This window comes from Camelina sativa, chromosome 11 (genome assembly GCF_000633955.1).
Source record: "Camelina sativa cultivar DH55 chromosome 11, Cs, whole genome shotgun sequence".
Lineage (NCBI taxonomy): Eukaryota > Viridiplantae > Streptophyta > Magnoliopsida > Brassicales > Brassicaceae > Camelina > Camelina sativa.
In genome coordinates, this window is record NC_025695.1 from 2,711,306 (window position 1) to 2,729,662 (window position 18,357).

At 37.2% G+C, this 18,357-nt stretch overlaps 3 protein-coding genes and 1 long non-coding RNA gene across 5 annotated transcripts; 2 read left to right on the top strand and 2 right to left on the bottom strand.

Moving 5' to 3' along the window:
- LOC104721255 (isocitrate dehydrogenase [NAD] regulatory subunit 1, mitochondrial) lies at window positions 24-1,671 on the top strand. The gene is made up of 3 exons (XM_019233257.1): window positions 24-266; window positions 932-1,010; window positions 1,113-1,671. Exons 1-3 carry the CDS (start codon window positions 129-131, stop codon window positions 1,385-1,387), a joined length of 492 nt encoding a protein of 163 aa, XP_019088802.1. The 5' UTR covers window positions 24-128; the 3' UTR covers window positions 1,388-1,671.
- LOC104721256 lies at window positions 5,733-7,413 on the top strand. 2 transcript variants are annotated; one of them, XR_756956.2, is made up of 6 exons: window positions 5,733-5,849; window positions 5,930-5,975; window positions 6,078-6,156; window positions 6,261-6,310; window positions 6,401-6,453; window positions 7,023-7,413. It is a non-coding gene; the product is annotated as an uncharacterized LOC104721256 (long non-coding RNA). The 2 variants fall into 2 exon arrangements; XR_756954.2 differs by lacking the exon at window positions 7,023-7,413 and having other exon boundaries at window positions 6,401-6,641.
- LOC109127217 lies at window positions 10,157-10,939 on the bottom strand. The gene is made up of 4 exons (XM_019231740.1): window positions 10,907-10,939; window positions 10,666-10,798; window positions 10,414-10,517; window positions 10,157-10,288 (listed from the first exon to the last, which is right to left on the bottom strand). Exons 1-4 carry the CDS (start codon window positions 10,937-10,939, stop codon window positions 10,253-10,255), a joined length of 306 nt encoding a protein of 101 aa, XP_019087285.1. The 3' UTR covers window positions 10,157-10,252.
- LOC104727565 lies at window positions 14,291-18,309 on the bottom strand. Its single transcript, XM_019231741.1, has 3 exons — window positions 16,970-18,309; window positions 15,087-16,698; window positions 14,291-15,016 (listed from the first exon to the last, which is right to left on the bottom strand). The coding sequence occupies exons 1-3, from the start codon at window positions 18,307-18,309 to the stop codon at window positions 14,291-14,293; spliced, it is 3,678 nt and encodes a 1,225-aa protein (XP_019087286.1).

Sequence of the window (18,357 nt, forward strand, 5' to 3'; positions counted from 1 at the left end):
TTGTTCTGATCCTATTCTTCTGCTAGGTGATCACGAAGTTCTGTTCTGAGCGTATTGCAAAGTATGCTTTTGAGTATGCGTACCTCAACAACAGGAAGAAAGTTACAGCGGTGCATAAGGCTAACATCATGAAACTTGCGGATGGTTTGTTCTTGGAATCTTGTCGGGAGGTTGCTAAAAAATATCCGAGCATCACCTACAATGAAATCATTGTTGATAACTGCTGTATGCAACTTGTAGCGAAACCAGAGCAATTCGATGTCATGGTATGTTTCGGAGTTCTATACAATATGAATTTTCCCAGCTATCCATTGGCTCTCATTCTTGGATGTTTTACTCTCATTCTCAATACCAGTCATCTCTCTTCCTAGTTTGGTATCTCTGTAGTTTGCCTTGTTTTACGGTCATATTATCTTATTGGTATGAGACTGATGTTGTGTTCCCATATACTAGTTAATTGCCCCATTTGCATATTGGAATGTGACTGGTACTGTATTGCCACATTCTAATTTATCTACTCTCGTCATTTGCAAATCACGCTTTCAGGGAATATTTTAAAGTGTACGTTGGTGGGCTTTTCTATCTATTATTACTACTTTGCTCTGCTGAAAATAAGTTGAGGAAAAAGCTACATGTATCTAGCTCGGAATTCTCAGTTATTAAACAACCTTGGTTCCTTTGCTTTGCTAGTATAGCTACCTTTATATCGCTTCTAGCTCTTTGTTTTGGATAAGATCCAACTTAGCATGAATATACAAGTGCTAAATGCTGAGCCCAACTTCGACTCGCATTAACTATTGTTTCTTAGGGCAGTAGTTTTGACTGTTGCTATTAACCTTATCTTGCTATGTTCTCTCTCATTACTGTATGTACTAGTTTCCTTTGGCTTTTTTTTCCCTTTTATAACGGCAATTTATAAAATGTTTTGCAGGTAACACCCAATCTCTATGGTAATTTAGTTGCAAATACTGCTGCTGGTATTGCTGGAGGCACAGGAGTCATGCCTGGAGGTAAAAACATCCTGTATTGATAATCTCATACGCCTTTCGAGCTATATACATTTACTGGATAAAGAATGATTCTAAATCTGCGACATTAAATACAAAAAACAGGAAATGTTGGGGCAGACCATGCAGTATTTGAGCAAGGTGCATCAGCAGGAAATGTTGGGAAAGACAAGATAGTATTGGAAAACAAAGCAAACCCAGTGGCATTGCTTCTCTCATCAGCGATGATGCTTAGACACCTTCAGTTCCCGTCATTTGCTGACCGGCTTGAAACAGCAGTGAAAAAGGTCATCGCTGAAGGAAAGTGCAGGACGAAAGATCTTGGTGGAACAAGCACGACTCAACAGGTAGTTGATGCGGTCATTGCAAAACTAGACTGACTTTGACAAATTACGTGTTCCCTGTCTGCATAAATTCATCAAATTCCTGCTACAGATTTTGTGTGTTTGCCAAAATATGGGGTATGATCCAATCCTAAGCACACCACCGGTTATTTGGTTTTGTACCTCGAGTTTTATATTCTTTAGCCGTCTAAAATTTCGATAAGAAAAGAAACAAAAACATGTTCTAAATAATTCATGTTGCTACGTTTGTTTGTTGGCGGCTTTTGTCATTTCATAGTTTCTAAACCCCTGTTCGCGGAATATGCAAACTTTTTTATTGATCAGTAATTCAGCCAGACACATATTTTAGAGGGGTCAAAACAAAAATTTCTATTTTTAATGGGGTAAAAATGCAAAATTTAGAGGGTCAAAATGAAGTTTTATTTAATTGATGGGGTCAAACTGCAAACGTTTTAGAGGGTCAAAATGAAAATTTGTTTAAATGAGGCCAAAATTAGGGTTGGGCATTTCGGTTTAAATTCGGGTTCGGTTTGGGTTCGGTTCGGTTCGGTTTTGGTAAAACTCTAACCAAACTCAACCGAAGTTAGTTTGGTTTGGTTTGTGTTCGGGTCGGTTTATGTTTGGTTCGGTTCAGTTCGGTTTTAGTATGGTTCGGTTTAATTCGGTTTAAAAATCAATTAATGTAACAAAATGAAATTTGATTATGGTTTTATAATAGTTAATTAATCAAATAAATTAGAAAAACTAGAAAATTTAAATTAAATACCTAACATAAACCATAATTAAATCTATATTTATATTTAGTTAATTTTATTAGAAAGTTAAAATAAAGTAGAATATAAACCAAATGCAAGCGTTCGTGGGTAAGATCACATATTTATATTTTTAATAGTATTATTAATTAATTTAAAAAACAGATTGGGTTATTAGTTCGGTTCGGTTAACCGAACCGAACCGAACCATTTAGGTTGGGAAGAAACATAACCGAATGGTTGGAGTGTAAGATTGGGTTTGGTTTAGGTCGGTTTGGGTTCGGTTGGTTCGATTTGGTTCGGTTCAGTTCGGTTTAAATGCCCACCCCTAACCAAAATGCAAAATTTAAAGGGGTCAAAATAAAAATTTTAAATTTAATGGGGAGGGGGGGCAAAATACAAATTTTGGGAGGTCATTTTGTTATTTAAACTTAAGTTGATTCAAGTAGCGCATCAGTTCCTATTAATCTTAATCACAACACTACTAACCCTTAGCCCTTATTACTCAATGATTAACTAGACTCACTAGTCAATGATGGCAGACACAATCATAGAAAAATTGCCGTCCCCCAATCATAAAAAATTGTCGTCCCCCATTAGTGTGAATTCGAGCGGCTGATGAAGTAGAAGCTGATGACAAAGTTGCAGCCAAAACGAGTGAATCCACTTGCCGACGTCATACTTCCGAAGTACCAAAACCATGCTGGCCAAGATGAAGAGCTGCTTGTTGTATACAGTACAACAGCCATTGAATTATGGAGAGAGTGAATTCTGGATCCAAAAATCTTATTCTCGAGAGCCACCAATGTTTGTAATGTGTTGCTCCTTGTACATGACCAAACATGTATTTTTTTTTTTTTTTTGCACAAAGTATGTTCTTTTAGTCCTCACATTGAGTATTTTGTTATTTAAGACTTTCTTTGTCTCAAATATTAATTAATAATATTTAAAATAATTTGCTTTTAAGGTATTTTAATAAATAGTATATCTTCAGAATATTAGTAATCAAACATAGCAATTTAAGATTTGCCAGGGTGGCTGGTGAAGATGATTAAATGCTTTCACATACAAAAAAAACTTAAAATGTGACTGAAGAAGTGGAGAACAAATATTCATATCCAAGGCAATTAGTTTATCTAGTTAAGTAACCATTCTAGAAAGCGAATGTAAGATAAGATTATTATATGTATGAATTAGTGGAAAATGAAGTCTATTCCTCGTAGTTAATAATAATTAAATCCAGTTTTAGTTTTCGACAAAATCATCATTACGAGGGAATCAAGAAAACAAAATAAATAATGAGGAATGGGCTTCGGCAACAGGCCCATCAGTAAAAATGGGCCCAACTAAATTGGCCCAAGTAAAAATTAAGGGTGGGACTGTTAAGGATTGAGACGCCAAAGAAAGGCTTGAGCTACTCAGGAAAGAAGTTGAAAGAATGAAGACAGACAGAAGGTAAGTAGAAAAGTAAAGCACTTTGGAGGGTTTGAATTTTGACAGAATCGAAATCGTCAAAGAGCCCAAAGGAGGAGAAGAAGAGATGGGAAGCAAGGAGGTAATAATGAATCGACCTAAAAAATCCCTTACTCTTTTAGTTAGGTAGTTACTTGGTATTGATTTTTTTTGGGCTCGTAAGTAACTAACTAAAAGAGTAGTTAGTTACGACGAATCGGACATTCCTGTCTTTTGTTTTTCTCTTGTTGTTTGCATTTTGGTATTTTCTATGTTCAAGTCACATACACTTAAATTGCCATTTTATATGATGTCCACTGTTCTTTTTGGGAGTCAGCCATGTTTAAGCTCTCTCAATTCAAGTTATTTTTGTATTCCCCTTTCGCGTCTACTATTTAGTTGTCGTCTTCTGTTTACTGTTCTAGGCGCCTGTTTGTACTGTTTTATAGATTTTTCTTTCTACAGTGTATTTATAACCTTTAGTACTTATAGCTCGATTTCAGTCTCTTGCAAGGGACATTTATACCGTCCGCAATCTCAAACGACTGCTCCATCGATTGTCCCATTTGAGAGCGGCGTGCGTGACTCCCCCGCCGTGGTTGACAAGACATTTTACTACTGACGAATCCTGATGTTTCTGGATGAACTTGTTTCCCGATGAGCTTCCTCCGGACATTGGTAACTTGAAGAATCTGAAATTGGCTAACATCTCTCTCTCTCTCTCTCTCTCTATCTTGCGGATGAGATTCCTGTTTAGATTAAGGAATGTGGCTACTTGGGTGTTCTTGACTTCAAAAGGGAACCGAGTAACAGGTCCAGAGTTTGCCCAGCATGCAAGTGATTGGCATTGCAGGGGAACAACTTCTCTGTGGTTTGTAGCTTGGTGAGTTTAAGGTGTATGTGAACCTTATCTGGCCATCAGATACCGCAGACTTGGGTTGTTTGTTTCTCTGTCACTGTCAGATATTCAGAAGCACGTGAGAGAGAGAGAGAGTGTAAGGTTGAAGAATTTCCAAGTGTATAGCCTATAATTGCAGAGTTTTATGCATGTACTTGTGTACTCCGCTGCTGCTTCTACTACATTTACACAATTGTTGAAATGGAAAGATAAGCTGAAACAACAGTCTACAACTGGGATAAAATAAAGGAAACACAGTCCTGGTAGTCTTGAGAACCAAGCTGAGGAAGTAGTAGCAAGAAGCCAAGATTAAGGGACTTTCTATCTATCAATCACCTTAACTACTTTATTATAAGACAACAAGACGAAGAAGATTTGGTTATCTGGTTTTGTTGTCATTTGTACAGTTGAGTTTTGTCGTTTTGACATACCTTGTCTCCGTGTGCCCAATATACAACAACCGATAGTGGAAACATACAAATCGCGACAAGAGCATGAGAGATCATTACAGCTCTCCACATTGTCTAATTACTTGAAGGGTTCTTTGAATCTGAAGGCAGAGTACCCTACACAAATATCACCCTAACATAAAACCACACTAATTATTAATACCAAACGATAATGAAACATATTTCGGTAACATCTAAATCATGTTTTAAAATGCACCTGTATCTCGAGGACGAGGTTGTTGCCACGAAATACTAGAGCTATCAATCCAATAGCGTTAAAAAATGTGAACGAAGCTTTCATCGGTCGTCGCATATCTGACTTGAATATTTTGTGCATCACTTGTTAGTTATAGAGGCAAAATCCATATGATGGTGCAATACGCAACTCCCATAACACCACCAAAAAACGAGACTCCAAAGAGAGAATTCAGATTCGGAAACTGATGAGACATGATGATAATCGCAATGCAGCTAAAAACCATGAAGCATTGCACTAAAGTAAGTGGCGCAGTGATGTCTTCAGACATTATCATGTGCAACATCAATATGACATTAAGAAAATTGGATTCAATTATTTCTTTTTCATGACGAAAGAAGTTTCAGACCACCTGGACGTTCAAGCATACAGATATGCTATATTCCTAAATTCAACGGTCAGGATCTTATATAATAAATCCTGCAGCGTTCTTCAGTGTCCACGTCACCTCCTCTCCCCTCCAGCTCAGCTATTCCCGGTAAGCTTTGGTCAGGAAAGGAAAGGCCCATCAGTATAAGAAGGCCCAAATTGACAACAATAAAAGAACCCAAAAAGAAAAGAAGAAAAAAAAAAGAGAAGAATCGAAAATCCCTTTGGGAAACCCTTAAAATATATTCCCAACCAAATTCGACGAGGGCCGGCTGAGCTGAAGATGATGATGCGGTTCCTACGAAGCACCGTTGCTAACAAGGTAATCGAAAGATCTTTGTCTTCTTTTCTTTGTTCCCAGAAGGTTATGTCTCTTGTCCGTCTTAATTGAAAAATTTGCAGTCTTGTCGCGTGGGGAGGTTGCAGTATCGTGGTTTTTCATCCACCGGTGAGAATTTGCAATTTTTGCAGTAATATCTTTGTGCATCTTTTTGATCAATTCGTTTGTATTCATTCATATCTGATATTTTTGCTTCAATCAATTTGGTAGATGTGACTACCACCACCGTGGGCAAGAAAATTGTTGAATATTGCTATAATGGTGTTTTTGGGTGTTGGTTACGTGTTGGGTACGTTTTTTTGTTTTCACTGTAAAAAGTTTGGAACCATCTTCTCTACTTCTCTTCTTTTTAACAATGTTCGTTCGGTTTTCGTTTTGGTTTGCTTTCCTCAGGTGGTCTGACATCACCCCCCGTCTCAAAGCAAGTTCAAGAAGTTGAAGAGGTGATTAGATTAGGTTTTGCAATCTATATATAACCTTACATTTTTTTTTTCTTTCTTACCAATCCTCTCAGATAATGATTCTTCTTGCAGAGCCTCATCAGAGACGAGAAATTTCTGGATGAACAAGAAGCCAATATTAAGAGGTCACTTTCTATCTATCCATTACCTTAACTAATAAATTATTATAAGATAAAACAAGACTAAGACTACTAGTATAATGTTGTGAATCGTGAGGACTGGTAACATAGATAAAGATGTTCTTTTTTACCAACAAAATATCTTTTGATTGCTGCTGCATCTTGGCTATAGAGGAAGAAATGTTTCTGGGGTTTGGTATGTTCTACATATACAACATTGCAACAAGCTCCTAAAGCTACCTCTTCCTAAACTACTAATCGCTCATATATCTAATTTATAAAACTACAAGCTGAGAAAAACAAAAAAAGTTCACATCGCCGCCAACTCGTCCTCTATTTTTCTCCTTCGAATCGCTTATACATTGTTCTGCTATAGTAGCAAGACATGATTCTGTGTTAGTCAGATGCCTCTTCAATTTAACTCCTCAACTCATCAATTTAACTGCTATAAAACCAATACCAAAACTGATTTTAGAGGGTTTAGCTAGCCAAGAGACTGCAGAGTGCCAAGAACAGGACCATAACATCAGCTTAGGAGTAAGAATCTTAACGTATATGAATTATGTAACAAGCAGTGAGCAGCATTTGGATCCTATAGGCTGATGTTGCTCTTTGAGAATCACAGGAGATCAAGACAAGGATANATATATATATATATATATATATATATATATATATATATATATTCGGGATGAGAATGCAAACACAATAACTTATTTTTTGGCAGTACCGAGAAAAGAGTTTGATGATGTTGTGTTTCTTCCTTCCATAGTTGTGTGAGGTGAAGAACTTGTATGGTTGGTTGCACTACAGGTTTGGGGTTGTATAGTTACGAGGAATATTGTAGCTATGTACTTATATTTGTAACAATATTTAGTTTGCTACAAATTTGTTTCAAAATTTTTTTTGCGCTTATAGGGTGGTTGCAAAACATCGTTTGTGAGAAACCGTAGCAAATTAGCTATAAATTTGCTACAACTGTTATTGTGTCCCTTTGCTTCAATTTTCTCTCAAAAATATTGTAACTGATTGTTACAAATTTCCACAAAATAGGTCGTCGCTAATAGTTACAAAAGACTACATTTAACGTGTAACAAATTTGCTACAAAATTGCCATCAATAAAACAGTGTAAAATATTAAGTTGTATAAAATTTCTATATTGCTATAATCATTTCTAAAATTTTAGTTAGATTATAGAATATATTCAATTCTCTAGACTCAACATAAAATGGAAAATTTGTTTCAACGAACTTGTTAGTAAGTGATGAAGAGACAAATATAAAGAGAGTTCAAAAAGCATGACTATTTAAATAGACACACCTATTAAAACGAAAAGTTGTGATGAAAAAATATAAATAAAATATAGTGAAAAGACACAACTCTACAATGAACGGATACAACTGTTTGAATTTAAAAAAAACAAATAAAAACATTTTTTTTACGAAAAAGTACTATGAAAAATTGCAAGTGTTGTGTGTGCATTTGATTATACCTACAAACTCATATAAATTGCTTTTAAATAGAAGACATCTTTATTACCATATTCAATAGTCAAATCCAAAACCTTATTATATAATCCATTTAACTCTTCGAAAAAGACTCTACGTATAAAATTAACTAAAAGTTGTAAATTAGATTCATCATTCCAAAAATCTTTTGTTAAATCAAGAATTGGAGGAATCTCTTTACTTTTAAAAGAATGAATGCTAGAGAATAATTTAAAGAGCTGTAAAAACCGTTGAGATTGAAATTTTATATTATTTGGTGTCATGGCAAAAAAAATGAAAACAGTTCAAACAGACAAATATATATATATATAGATTTCAAAAGATACGAATATTCGAATAGACACAACTCTACAATGAACAGTTGCAACTTTACAAAAAACCGTTACAATGAACAATTGCAACTTTGTGTAAAACACACAATTTAAATTTTCTACATATTTTTTTAGAAAATTATCCAAAAAGTACGATTGAAAAACACAACTTTGGTGGCATTTATTCGGATTGCTATTATATATAGGTATTTTTATTAATTTTTTTATATAAAATTAACTAAAAGTTGTAAATTAGATTCATCATTCCAAATATCTTTTGTTAAATCAAAAATTGGAGAAATTTCTTACTTTTAAAAGAATGAATGCTAGAGAATAATCTAGAGATCTGTAAAAACCGTTGAGATTGAAATTTTATATTATTTTGTATCATGGCAAAAAAAATAAAAACAGTTCAAACAGACAAATATATAGATTTTAAAAGATATGAATATTCGAATAGACACAGCTCTACAATGAGCAGTTGCAACTTTATAAAAAAAACCGTTACAATGAACAATCGCAACTTTTTGTTAAATACATAATTTAAATTTTTTACAGATTTTTTGGAAGATTATCCAAAAAGTATGATTGAAAAACACAACCTTTGGTGACATTTATTGGGATTGTTACCATATTAAAAAGTCAAATCCAAAAACTCACTATGTAATCCATCTAACTCTTGGAAAAACACTCTAGGTATTTTCATTAAACTTTTATATTTAAAATTTAACTAAAATATGTAAATTAGATTCATCATACAAAAAAACTTTTGTTAAATCAAGAATTAGAAAAATTTCTTGACTTTTAAAAGAATGAATGCTAGAAAATAATTTAGAAAAATGTATAAACCGTTGAGATTGAAATTTTAGTTGATTTTGTGTCATGAAAAAAAAATGAAAACAGTTCAAACAGACAAATATATATAGATTTCAAAAGATACGAATGTTCCAATCAACACAACTTTACAGTGAACAATTGTAACTTTTCATAAATAACCGTTTCAATGATCCATCACGACTTTTCAGAAAATATCCAAAAGGTACGATTGAAAAAACACAACTGTTGGTCTCATTTATTCGGATTATTATTATTATATAGATTTCTACATTATAATTTGTAAGAATAATTAGTAACTAATTATTACAAACTTTGTTATGATAGACAATATTGATTATATTTGTTACACATATATTGTTATTTATTTATAGCTAATTACCACAAAAATAATTAGTAACTAATTATTACAAATTTAGTCACGTTCCTAAATAGTGAGTATATTTGTCACAAAAATATGGTTAGTTATTAGTAGCAAATTACCACAAACTTTATTAGTATCTATGGTTGTCACTTTTTGTTACAAATGGCTACAATTTTGCTACAAAAATTTTTTATTTTAATTTTGTTACTAATTAGTAACTAATAGTCGCAAATATTTGTTACAAATTTGATTTGTGACATTTGTTGAAGCTATATCATCCAAATTTTGTTGTGTTGGTAATGTGCGGGTGGAACCATTAAAGCACCAAGACAAGACCCTCAGGCAATAATAACAAAAAAGTTCAAAGATACCAGTGTGCAACAAAGCAGAAAATGCAAAACAAGTTTTGCCCTGAGCTAGAAATGGAGTCACAGAAAAGAATCAAAGAATCTTATTTTAGTCAACCAATCATGTGGCCTTTCAGCAGCAGCATTAATTATGCAGGGAAAGATAGATAAACAACAAAGTGCTCAGAGGAGGATATAAAATGAAGAAGCGATATGCAGGGGAAGGGAAAATAAAATAAACAAAAGTGCTCTCAGGAAAACCATTAAAACAGGATCCATACATTACATATTGCATCTCCATTTAACTACGAGTAGTAGTAGTAGTAGTAGTATTTAACAACAAACCCATAAAAGCATGCAACCAAAGGATTACACCAAATCCACATACTAGTCCAAAATAAAAGTAACATTGGATTAGACTGAATTGCTCCGCTCATGGCCTAGATTTTACGCTCCTTCTGTGCCTGCATCATTGCCTGCAACATAACCAAAGTTATGGTGATTTTTTTTTACATACTAGAAAAATAAAATTGAAATGAAAGCAAGTCTTAAAAGTAGGGAAAAAAAAAAAAGAGATTGGGGATCAAACTTTTTTGCTTACCTTATGATAGCGTTCAGATGTATCATACAGCTCCTTTGAACGCTTGACGTGCTCGTTTCGCATTCTGTCTACTTTGTGCCAATGCTCTCTTCTCTTGTAAACATCTGTGAGAGTAATCAATTTGATTTTGGTAAAAATATACTAGTTAACAACAACAACAACAATAATAAACAAAAATTTCACTATTGGGATTTGAAACTGAGAACAATAATNAATTATAAAAAAAAAAAAAAAAAAACCATACATACTTACTTGTTAAACCATGGGTATAAAATCCACCAAGAAATAGTAGAGAAAGAACCAAGAAGTCCTGCTCCTTCCACCCATTCTTGACGCTCGAGGACAGTCGGGAAGAAGCGATGGTCGAATACGCTCTTCCACAATACTACAGATTTCGATTCAAACAATATTAATAATTTTTTTTTTAAAAAACAACGAAATTGTTAAGGGAATCCAATCCGGACGAAACGAAAGAGGAATAATTTTTGCTCACCTTTGCGAGAATCGTTTGCGTGTGCTTCATCATCTTGTTCTCCTGCGTCGGTCTGATGTACAAAATTCCTTTAGGGTTTCTGCTTTCCCAATCTTTTTTGTTATGGAGAGCTTACGAGTTTATTATAATAAACAGGCCCAAATTGACTTACTTTTTTCTTTTTCTTTCTAACTTTACGTTGCGTCGCGTGGTTAAAAATTGTTTGACTCGGAGTTTTTTTCTTTTTTTTTACCAATCCATAAGTGTGTGTGTTTTTGTTGGTTTAAGCTTCATGACCTCTCCATAACAATCAGGCCTTCCAATAGCTTTTTTCGTAATTTCCAGTACGTAACAAGATATCTGATATCGAAGCCAAAACTTCCACCGCCCTTTCTCCACATTGGTGAAGTCGTGAAACCTTGACGTAGCTGTTTTCACACATTGGTCATGGGTATGTTTATCAGTCAAAAACTAACATGTACGTAGCTTTTATCATGCATTCAAAGTTCGTCATTTATGTAAAATGATTAGTTGCCCCATCAAAAACAAAACGCGAGAATAATATATATGTTATCGATCAGTTTTTTTTTTATATAAAAAAAAACTATTAGCAAGGATCGATGAGCAGTAGCCAAAATCATTTTAGTTATTATGGATAAATATAGTATTTTTTACACATTCCTAAAAAAAATGCTTACAAGAAGAAGTGACTTCGAAATAGTATAAGCGAATGACAAGATTCATATAACAAAGAAAATTTTCACTGTGCTGATATATTTTCTCGATAGTGTTGATGATGTCTTTCTGGTCAGAGTGTGCTAGCTAGTAGTTTTCTTCGATAAGATTTGTTTTTCAGAGTGTGCTAGCTACTCTAATACTAATATCATAATTAGATCACCTCTTACCCACCAGTCACAGTATGGTAATGCATGTTGGATCAAAGATAAGATACCCAACTAATTAATGACAAAAAATGATATCAATATTAATTTATTTTAACAACGAAAGAAACTGAACTGGGTCTGGGCGAGTGGGAATCATTTTAATGTTTGTGTCCGATCATCCGGTTCCTCCACGATTACATTTCAATCACCACCATCGGGGACACAAAATCATTATTTAATTTGTATCTAAACATCTGTCTTTCCTGAACTAAGTCTACTAGGTTAGCTTTTATTATGCAACGTTACCAAAATGGTCCCTTGATTTAAGTAAGTCACAATGACAAAGAATACAAATCAATCAATTAAGCCATCGTAGACTGTGACATGGTACACGAAGCTGACACCTTTCATGGCCGAGGGAAACCACCCAAATCTCTTGATGACCCTCATTTCTTTTATCTTAAACAGTTTCCATCTTTTTCTGCTTTTATTGTTCAGCTAGCAATTTCAGAATCAAGATNAAAAAAAAAAAAAAAAAAAAACAAAATTAGCAAATTATTTGTTTGAGTTTGCTGCTTTAATTATATCTGATTATTTATTCATTTGTGTCATGAACTTTCTTTTTATGTCGGTTTGGTTTTTTAACCGACTTAGTAATCTTCTTATACGCATTATAAGTACGGGACTAACCAGCGTGGACACTCATAGATCATTTAATCAGTTGGAAAGTTAAGAAAAATGGACCATGCATGTGTTCACAACATATGCGACGGTATACCTTGTAAATATGTAGGTATCAATCGGTGGAGCCCGAGTGTTGGTATATAAGATATATATATTTTTTTTGTCAATAGAGTATTGGTATTTTTTTATTTGTACACAAATACGTTTTTTGGCTATTTTAAAACACATATTTTTTAATTTTTTTTTTTTTTGTCAACCATTGAGCTATAACTGGTCGGTCCATTAGCTAAATTCCTACATTCGTAAGAACTGGGACTCGATCCCGAGTGTGATGGTGCCTTCTACATATAGACTTACTTTCTGTCACTGCACCACGGTCACTTCACCTTTAAATGTTTATTATGTTCACAAACTAATATTTTCTCAGCCAATTCGGATTCTATATATTGCAGAGTTCGTATTTACGTGGAGAGTAAATTATCACATTAAAAACACCTAAAATATTTATTACTAGGTGCTGCGCGTAAAATTGTTATCAAGCAAAACTAATTACTAATTGTGACTATTTCAAAATTTTGTACTTAATGGGGGAACTATATACAATGTTTATATGTAGTTTAATGAACATACACTTGAATTCAGATGATAGTTCAGTTAGGACATGATGTAAATTCGTGACAAACAATCCAAACACTGACGTCCAGCGATATCAATTTACATTTGACGACTAAACTAAGGCTATGAATGGATGCAGTTTTTGATTCAGTTTTTCGATTTGGTTTTTGGTTTTTGAATTTTAGATTTTAGTTTTAGATTTTGCTATTAGGTTTTTGTTTGAAAAATCCTAAAAAAATGGTTTTTGGTTTTTGAGAAAAATAAACGTAGAAAGAGTAAAAACTAGATTCTCTAAATTATAGGAGTACTAAAAACTAAAATCGTGAATGGAAGAGTACGACGAAAAAGTTTTTCTAAATGCTAGAGAATCCAAAATTTTAAAATCTTGATTGGTTAAAAATGAGTTTTTGAAAAATAAAAACCAAAATCTCTTTTAAAATCTACAAAACATTCAAGGCCTAAGTAATCAAGCAGCATAAAAGAGATATTAATTTATATCATAACGGTGTGTCCACCATTCAACGACGGTTTGGGCCGAGTATGTACTAGTCGATTATGTTAGATAAAGTGTATACTCTAATGGTGACTACAAATTCAACAAATAGTGATTAATTAAACCAAAAGTATCACTATATATATCAACTACATTAAAAAAACTAATTGATAAACTTATATATAGTCAATTCGGTTTGCAATATATAGTCAAGAATCTTTTGGTTATTTGAGTGATTGTACCACATGTTTGTATTACTTCCTGTGATGTCTTTTTTTAGGTTCACTCAACTTTTAAAAACTATTCGACGATAGCCTTTATATGATTGAATGCTTAATGATTTACATATGTGATAGTACAATATATATAGTGAGTTACAAGAGGAACTAGGTTAACATATAATTATATATATAGCCTTTAGCTTACACGCTCCCGCAAGATGGAAGGGCTGCAGCAACTCCAATCTTGGACACAAAATCAAGAAACTAAGGTCGAGGCAAAGGTTTGGTTAGGCCATCTGCAAGCTGGTCGTGGGTTGAGACATGAGAGACACGCAGCGCACCAGCTTGAACGTATTGATGCACAAAGTGAAAGTCGATAGCTACATGTTTCATCCTCGAGTGAAAGACAGGATTGGCAGAAAGATAGGTTGCACCGACATTGTCACAGTAGATCACCGGGGGAGCTGGAATTGGAATACCAAGGTCAGTAAGAAGTGTGCATACCCAACTAAGCTCCAAAGCAGCTAGCGACGGCCCTATATTCAGCCTCCGTCGAGGAGCGAGCGACACTAGCTTGTTTCTTTGACGACCAGGAGATAGGATTGCCACCAAGATACACAATGTAAGCATTCGTCGAGAGGCATGTATCCATATGAAGAGACCAATCTGCATCGGAGAATGCATGGAGACTGAGGGGCGTATTAGCACGAAAGAAAATACCTAAAGTTGAAGTGCCAACCAAGTATCGAAGAATCTGCTTAGCAGCTTGCCAATGGAGATCCGTGGGACGGTGAATGAACTGCGAGAGGCGGTTAACAGCATAGGGAATGTCCGTACGCGTGAAAGCAAGGTACTGGAGGCTCCCAATGACAGCGCGATACTGGCGAGGATCATCATAAGGAGAACCAAAGGTAAGCGTGAGCGTGGGAGTTGGTGCCATCGGTGTGGTGACCGGACGAGCGTTGAGCATGTTCATCTTGGTAAGGAGATAGATGATGTAGCGACGCTGCATGAGATGGAGACCAGTAGATGTCCTCGTGGCCTCAATACCCAAAAAATATCTCAAGTCACCGAGATCCTTAAGTGAGAACCGAGCGGCAAGATGAGCAATGAACCTCGTGACTATAGCGTTATTATTTCCAGTGATGAGCATGTCGTCGACATAGACGAGAACGTAGACAACATCCAAACCACACCGATTAACGAACAAGGAGGCATCAGCAGTTGTTGAAGCCTAGTTGAAGAAGATAACCTCGCAACTCCTGATACCACGCACGTGGAGCCTGTTTGAGACTGTAGAACACCTTCCGAAGACGACACACGTAGTGAGGACGATCTTGATCGACAAACCCCGGTGGCTGAGTAACATAAACTTCGTCATGGAGAGAACCCTGTAAAAAGGCATTGTTGACGTCAATTTGGCGGATTCGCCAACCTTTACTCACTGCCGTCTGAAGAACAGCACGAACCGTCGTTGATTTAATCACTGGACTAAAAGTCTCGATAAAGTCAAGACCATACCGTTGATGGAAACCTTTCGCCACAAGTCGCGCCTTATACCTGTCAAGGGTACCATTAGGAAGATATTTTAGCGTAAACACCCACTTACAGCCGATGATAATCTGAGATGGTGAGGGTAGAACCAAGTCGGACGTTCCATTTCGAATTTGTGCATTAATCTCATCACACATAGCCTGCCTCCAGTTTGGATCCTTGAGTGCCTCCGTGACAGTTTTAGGTATTATCGGTCGAAGAGGCGGAACAGTGGCGGTGAGAGATAGTTTGGGATTGGGCTTAACGATATGGTTCTTAGAACGTGTCTGCATCGGATGTTGGTTCACAAGCGGTGGAGGTGGACTTGCCGGTATTAGGGAAGGAACAGGCTGCGGTGGTGATGCATGGGAAGAGGACGACAAGGAAGACGGAGTGGAGGAATGGGTAGATGAATTGGTTGGGCTTCGGCTTAATGGGCTCTGTGCAGTGGAAGGCAAGTTTGGGCTTGATGGAGTGGAGTTTGTTGTTGGGCCTAACGAAGACCGTGAGTCCAGTCCAGTAGAGGAAGGATGTGCGGGAGAGAGAGGTGACGTAGGAGGAACCGAGGAGACAGGTGACGGTGCTGGCGTTGGTGGTGGCGATGCCATGGGGTGAGAATCGGAGCGTGGAGGCGACAACGACGACAAGGAAGGAGGAGGAGGTGTAGCCAGTGACCGAAGCGGCACCACCGAATGATGTACGCCCGCTGTAACTTCCGGAACGGACACCGACGTTGTAATGGTAGAGGACGACATGGCAAAGGGGAAACTCTCTTCAACAAACCGAACATGGCGAGACGTGTAGATGCGTCCCGTAGGCCGATGGAAGCAGAAGTATGCACTCTGCGTGAGAGAATAGCCAAGGAAAACACAGTCCAAGGAGCGATTGTCAAGCTTGTGTGCCGCATATGGACGGAGCCACGGGAAGCACAAGCAGCCAAACACGCGGAGCTTCTGGTAGTTCGGTTGTTGACCAAAGAGCTTAGCATACGGGGACACATCACCAAGCACCGGCGTTAACATGCGATTGATAAGATAAACCGCAGTGCTAAACGCATAACTCGAATAGCTTGTGGGGGTGGAGGGAGTGCTTAACAAGGTTAAACCTGTATCGACAATGTGACGATGTTTCCGCTTCGAGAGACCATTGTGTTCTGGAGTGTGCGGGGGTGTCGTGAAGTGGGAGATGCCATGAGAGATAAGAAATGAGCGCAACACAATAAACTCTCCACCATTATCAGAGTAGAGAGTGCCAATCCGTCTTTTGAATTTATTTTCGATGAGAGAAGTGAAAGCAATGAAGGTGTCACGGACATGAGATTTGAGTTTAAGTTGAAAGAGCCATGTGTAGCGTGAAAAATGATCAACAATAACTAAATAGTATCTGTAGTTGTCAACAAAGACAATGGGGGATGTCCAAACATCAGTGTATAGATATTCAAGAGGATGTTGGGAGAAAATTGTATTTGAATAAAAAGGGAGTTTTGTGATTTATTGAGTAGGCAACCAGAACATGATAAATGTGTTTGTGAAGAAGAAGAAACAGGTAAAGAAAAACGATGAATAAGAGACTTTAATATTGCAAAAGACGGATGGCCAAGTCGCGAATGCCATGAGTTGATGTCCGTTTTCGGTGAGGTGTTGCAAAGAGAGACAACACTGGAGGAGTCACGGTCGGCCACTCGTACATCTCATTCCTTGCCTTGCCTTGTAGGAGACGCGCCTCCATGCTGAGATCCTGCACCTGAAAATGAGCAGGAGCAAACGTAACAGTGACACCATTAGTGTTACACAACCGATAGACCGATATAAGATTATTCTTAACGTCAGGAACATATAAGACATCACTCAAGGTTAGAGGACGAGTAGGAGTAGGGAGTAAAGCGGAACCAGTGTGGGAGATGGGCATGCCAGAGCCATCCGCTGTGGTAACCTCCTCACCCCCAGTGTAAGGCTGGTGTAAAGCCAAGTTGTTCAGGTCGGAGGTGAGATGGTGAGTGGCGCCAGAATCCATTATCCAGTTACCTGCATTGTACGGCGGAGCAGTTGCCAAATGAGCACGTGGCTGCCAAGGTACGGACGTAGGGTTCGAACCGTATGCAGCTTGCGGAAGTTGAAGTTGAGAGCAACGACGCGCACTATGACCATGGAGACCACAAATTTGACACTTCCCTTGATACAGACGTGGAGAGTAGTGAGGACGGGAGGACTGATTTGGCGACCACCCGTTGTTGTTGTTGCGGGAGAAGGACTTGTCATGTTGACGTGAGTTGTTGTTGTGTCCACGATATGTGGCCGCATTCGCTGTGGCAGGAAGTAGAGGAGTAGCAGCTGCTTTTGCTGCCAGCTTCGTCTCAAAGTTAAGAAGCTTCTCATGAACCTCGAGTAAGGAGGGAACGGAGTCACGACCTTCAATCTGATCGACCACTGTCTTGTAGTCATCAGGGAGACCCTCGAGGATGAACTCAACTTGTGATTCATGCTCAACCGGTTTCCTGAGATGAGCAAGTTGATCAAAGCGAGTTGTAAACCCTTGGAAGTATTCAGCAATACTTTTGGTGCCTTTGATCCAGTGTTTGAGCTGTTGCCGGAGTTGTTGAACGTGGCCGTGGCTCGGGTATGCATACGTGGTCGACAAGGTCGCCCATATATCAGCAGCAGTTTCGGCTTTGGAGAGAAGAGGCTGAATGGAAATGGAGATCGCACCAAGAAGTGCACTATAGAGTAGTTGATCTTGGCGCTTCCAGAGAGCGTAATCACCGTTCGGAGTGGTAACACCATTGGTAACAGAAGAGTGAGGCGGAATAACCCCAGTTCCATCAACGTATCCGGCGAGGTTGTAGCATGCGAGAAAAGCAAGGACTTGACGGCGCCACATCAAAAAATTGGTGGGAGTGAGCTTTGTCACGTTGGACATGTTGATATTCAACAATGTAGGAGAGGAGGAGACAACGATGGTCTCAGATTCAGTGGCCGGTGATTCAGAGGTAGACATGATCAGAGAAAGCAGAGAAAGCAATCGGAAAAGAAGAAAGGAGAAGAA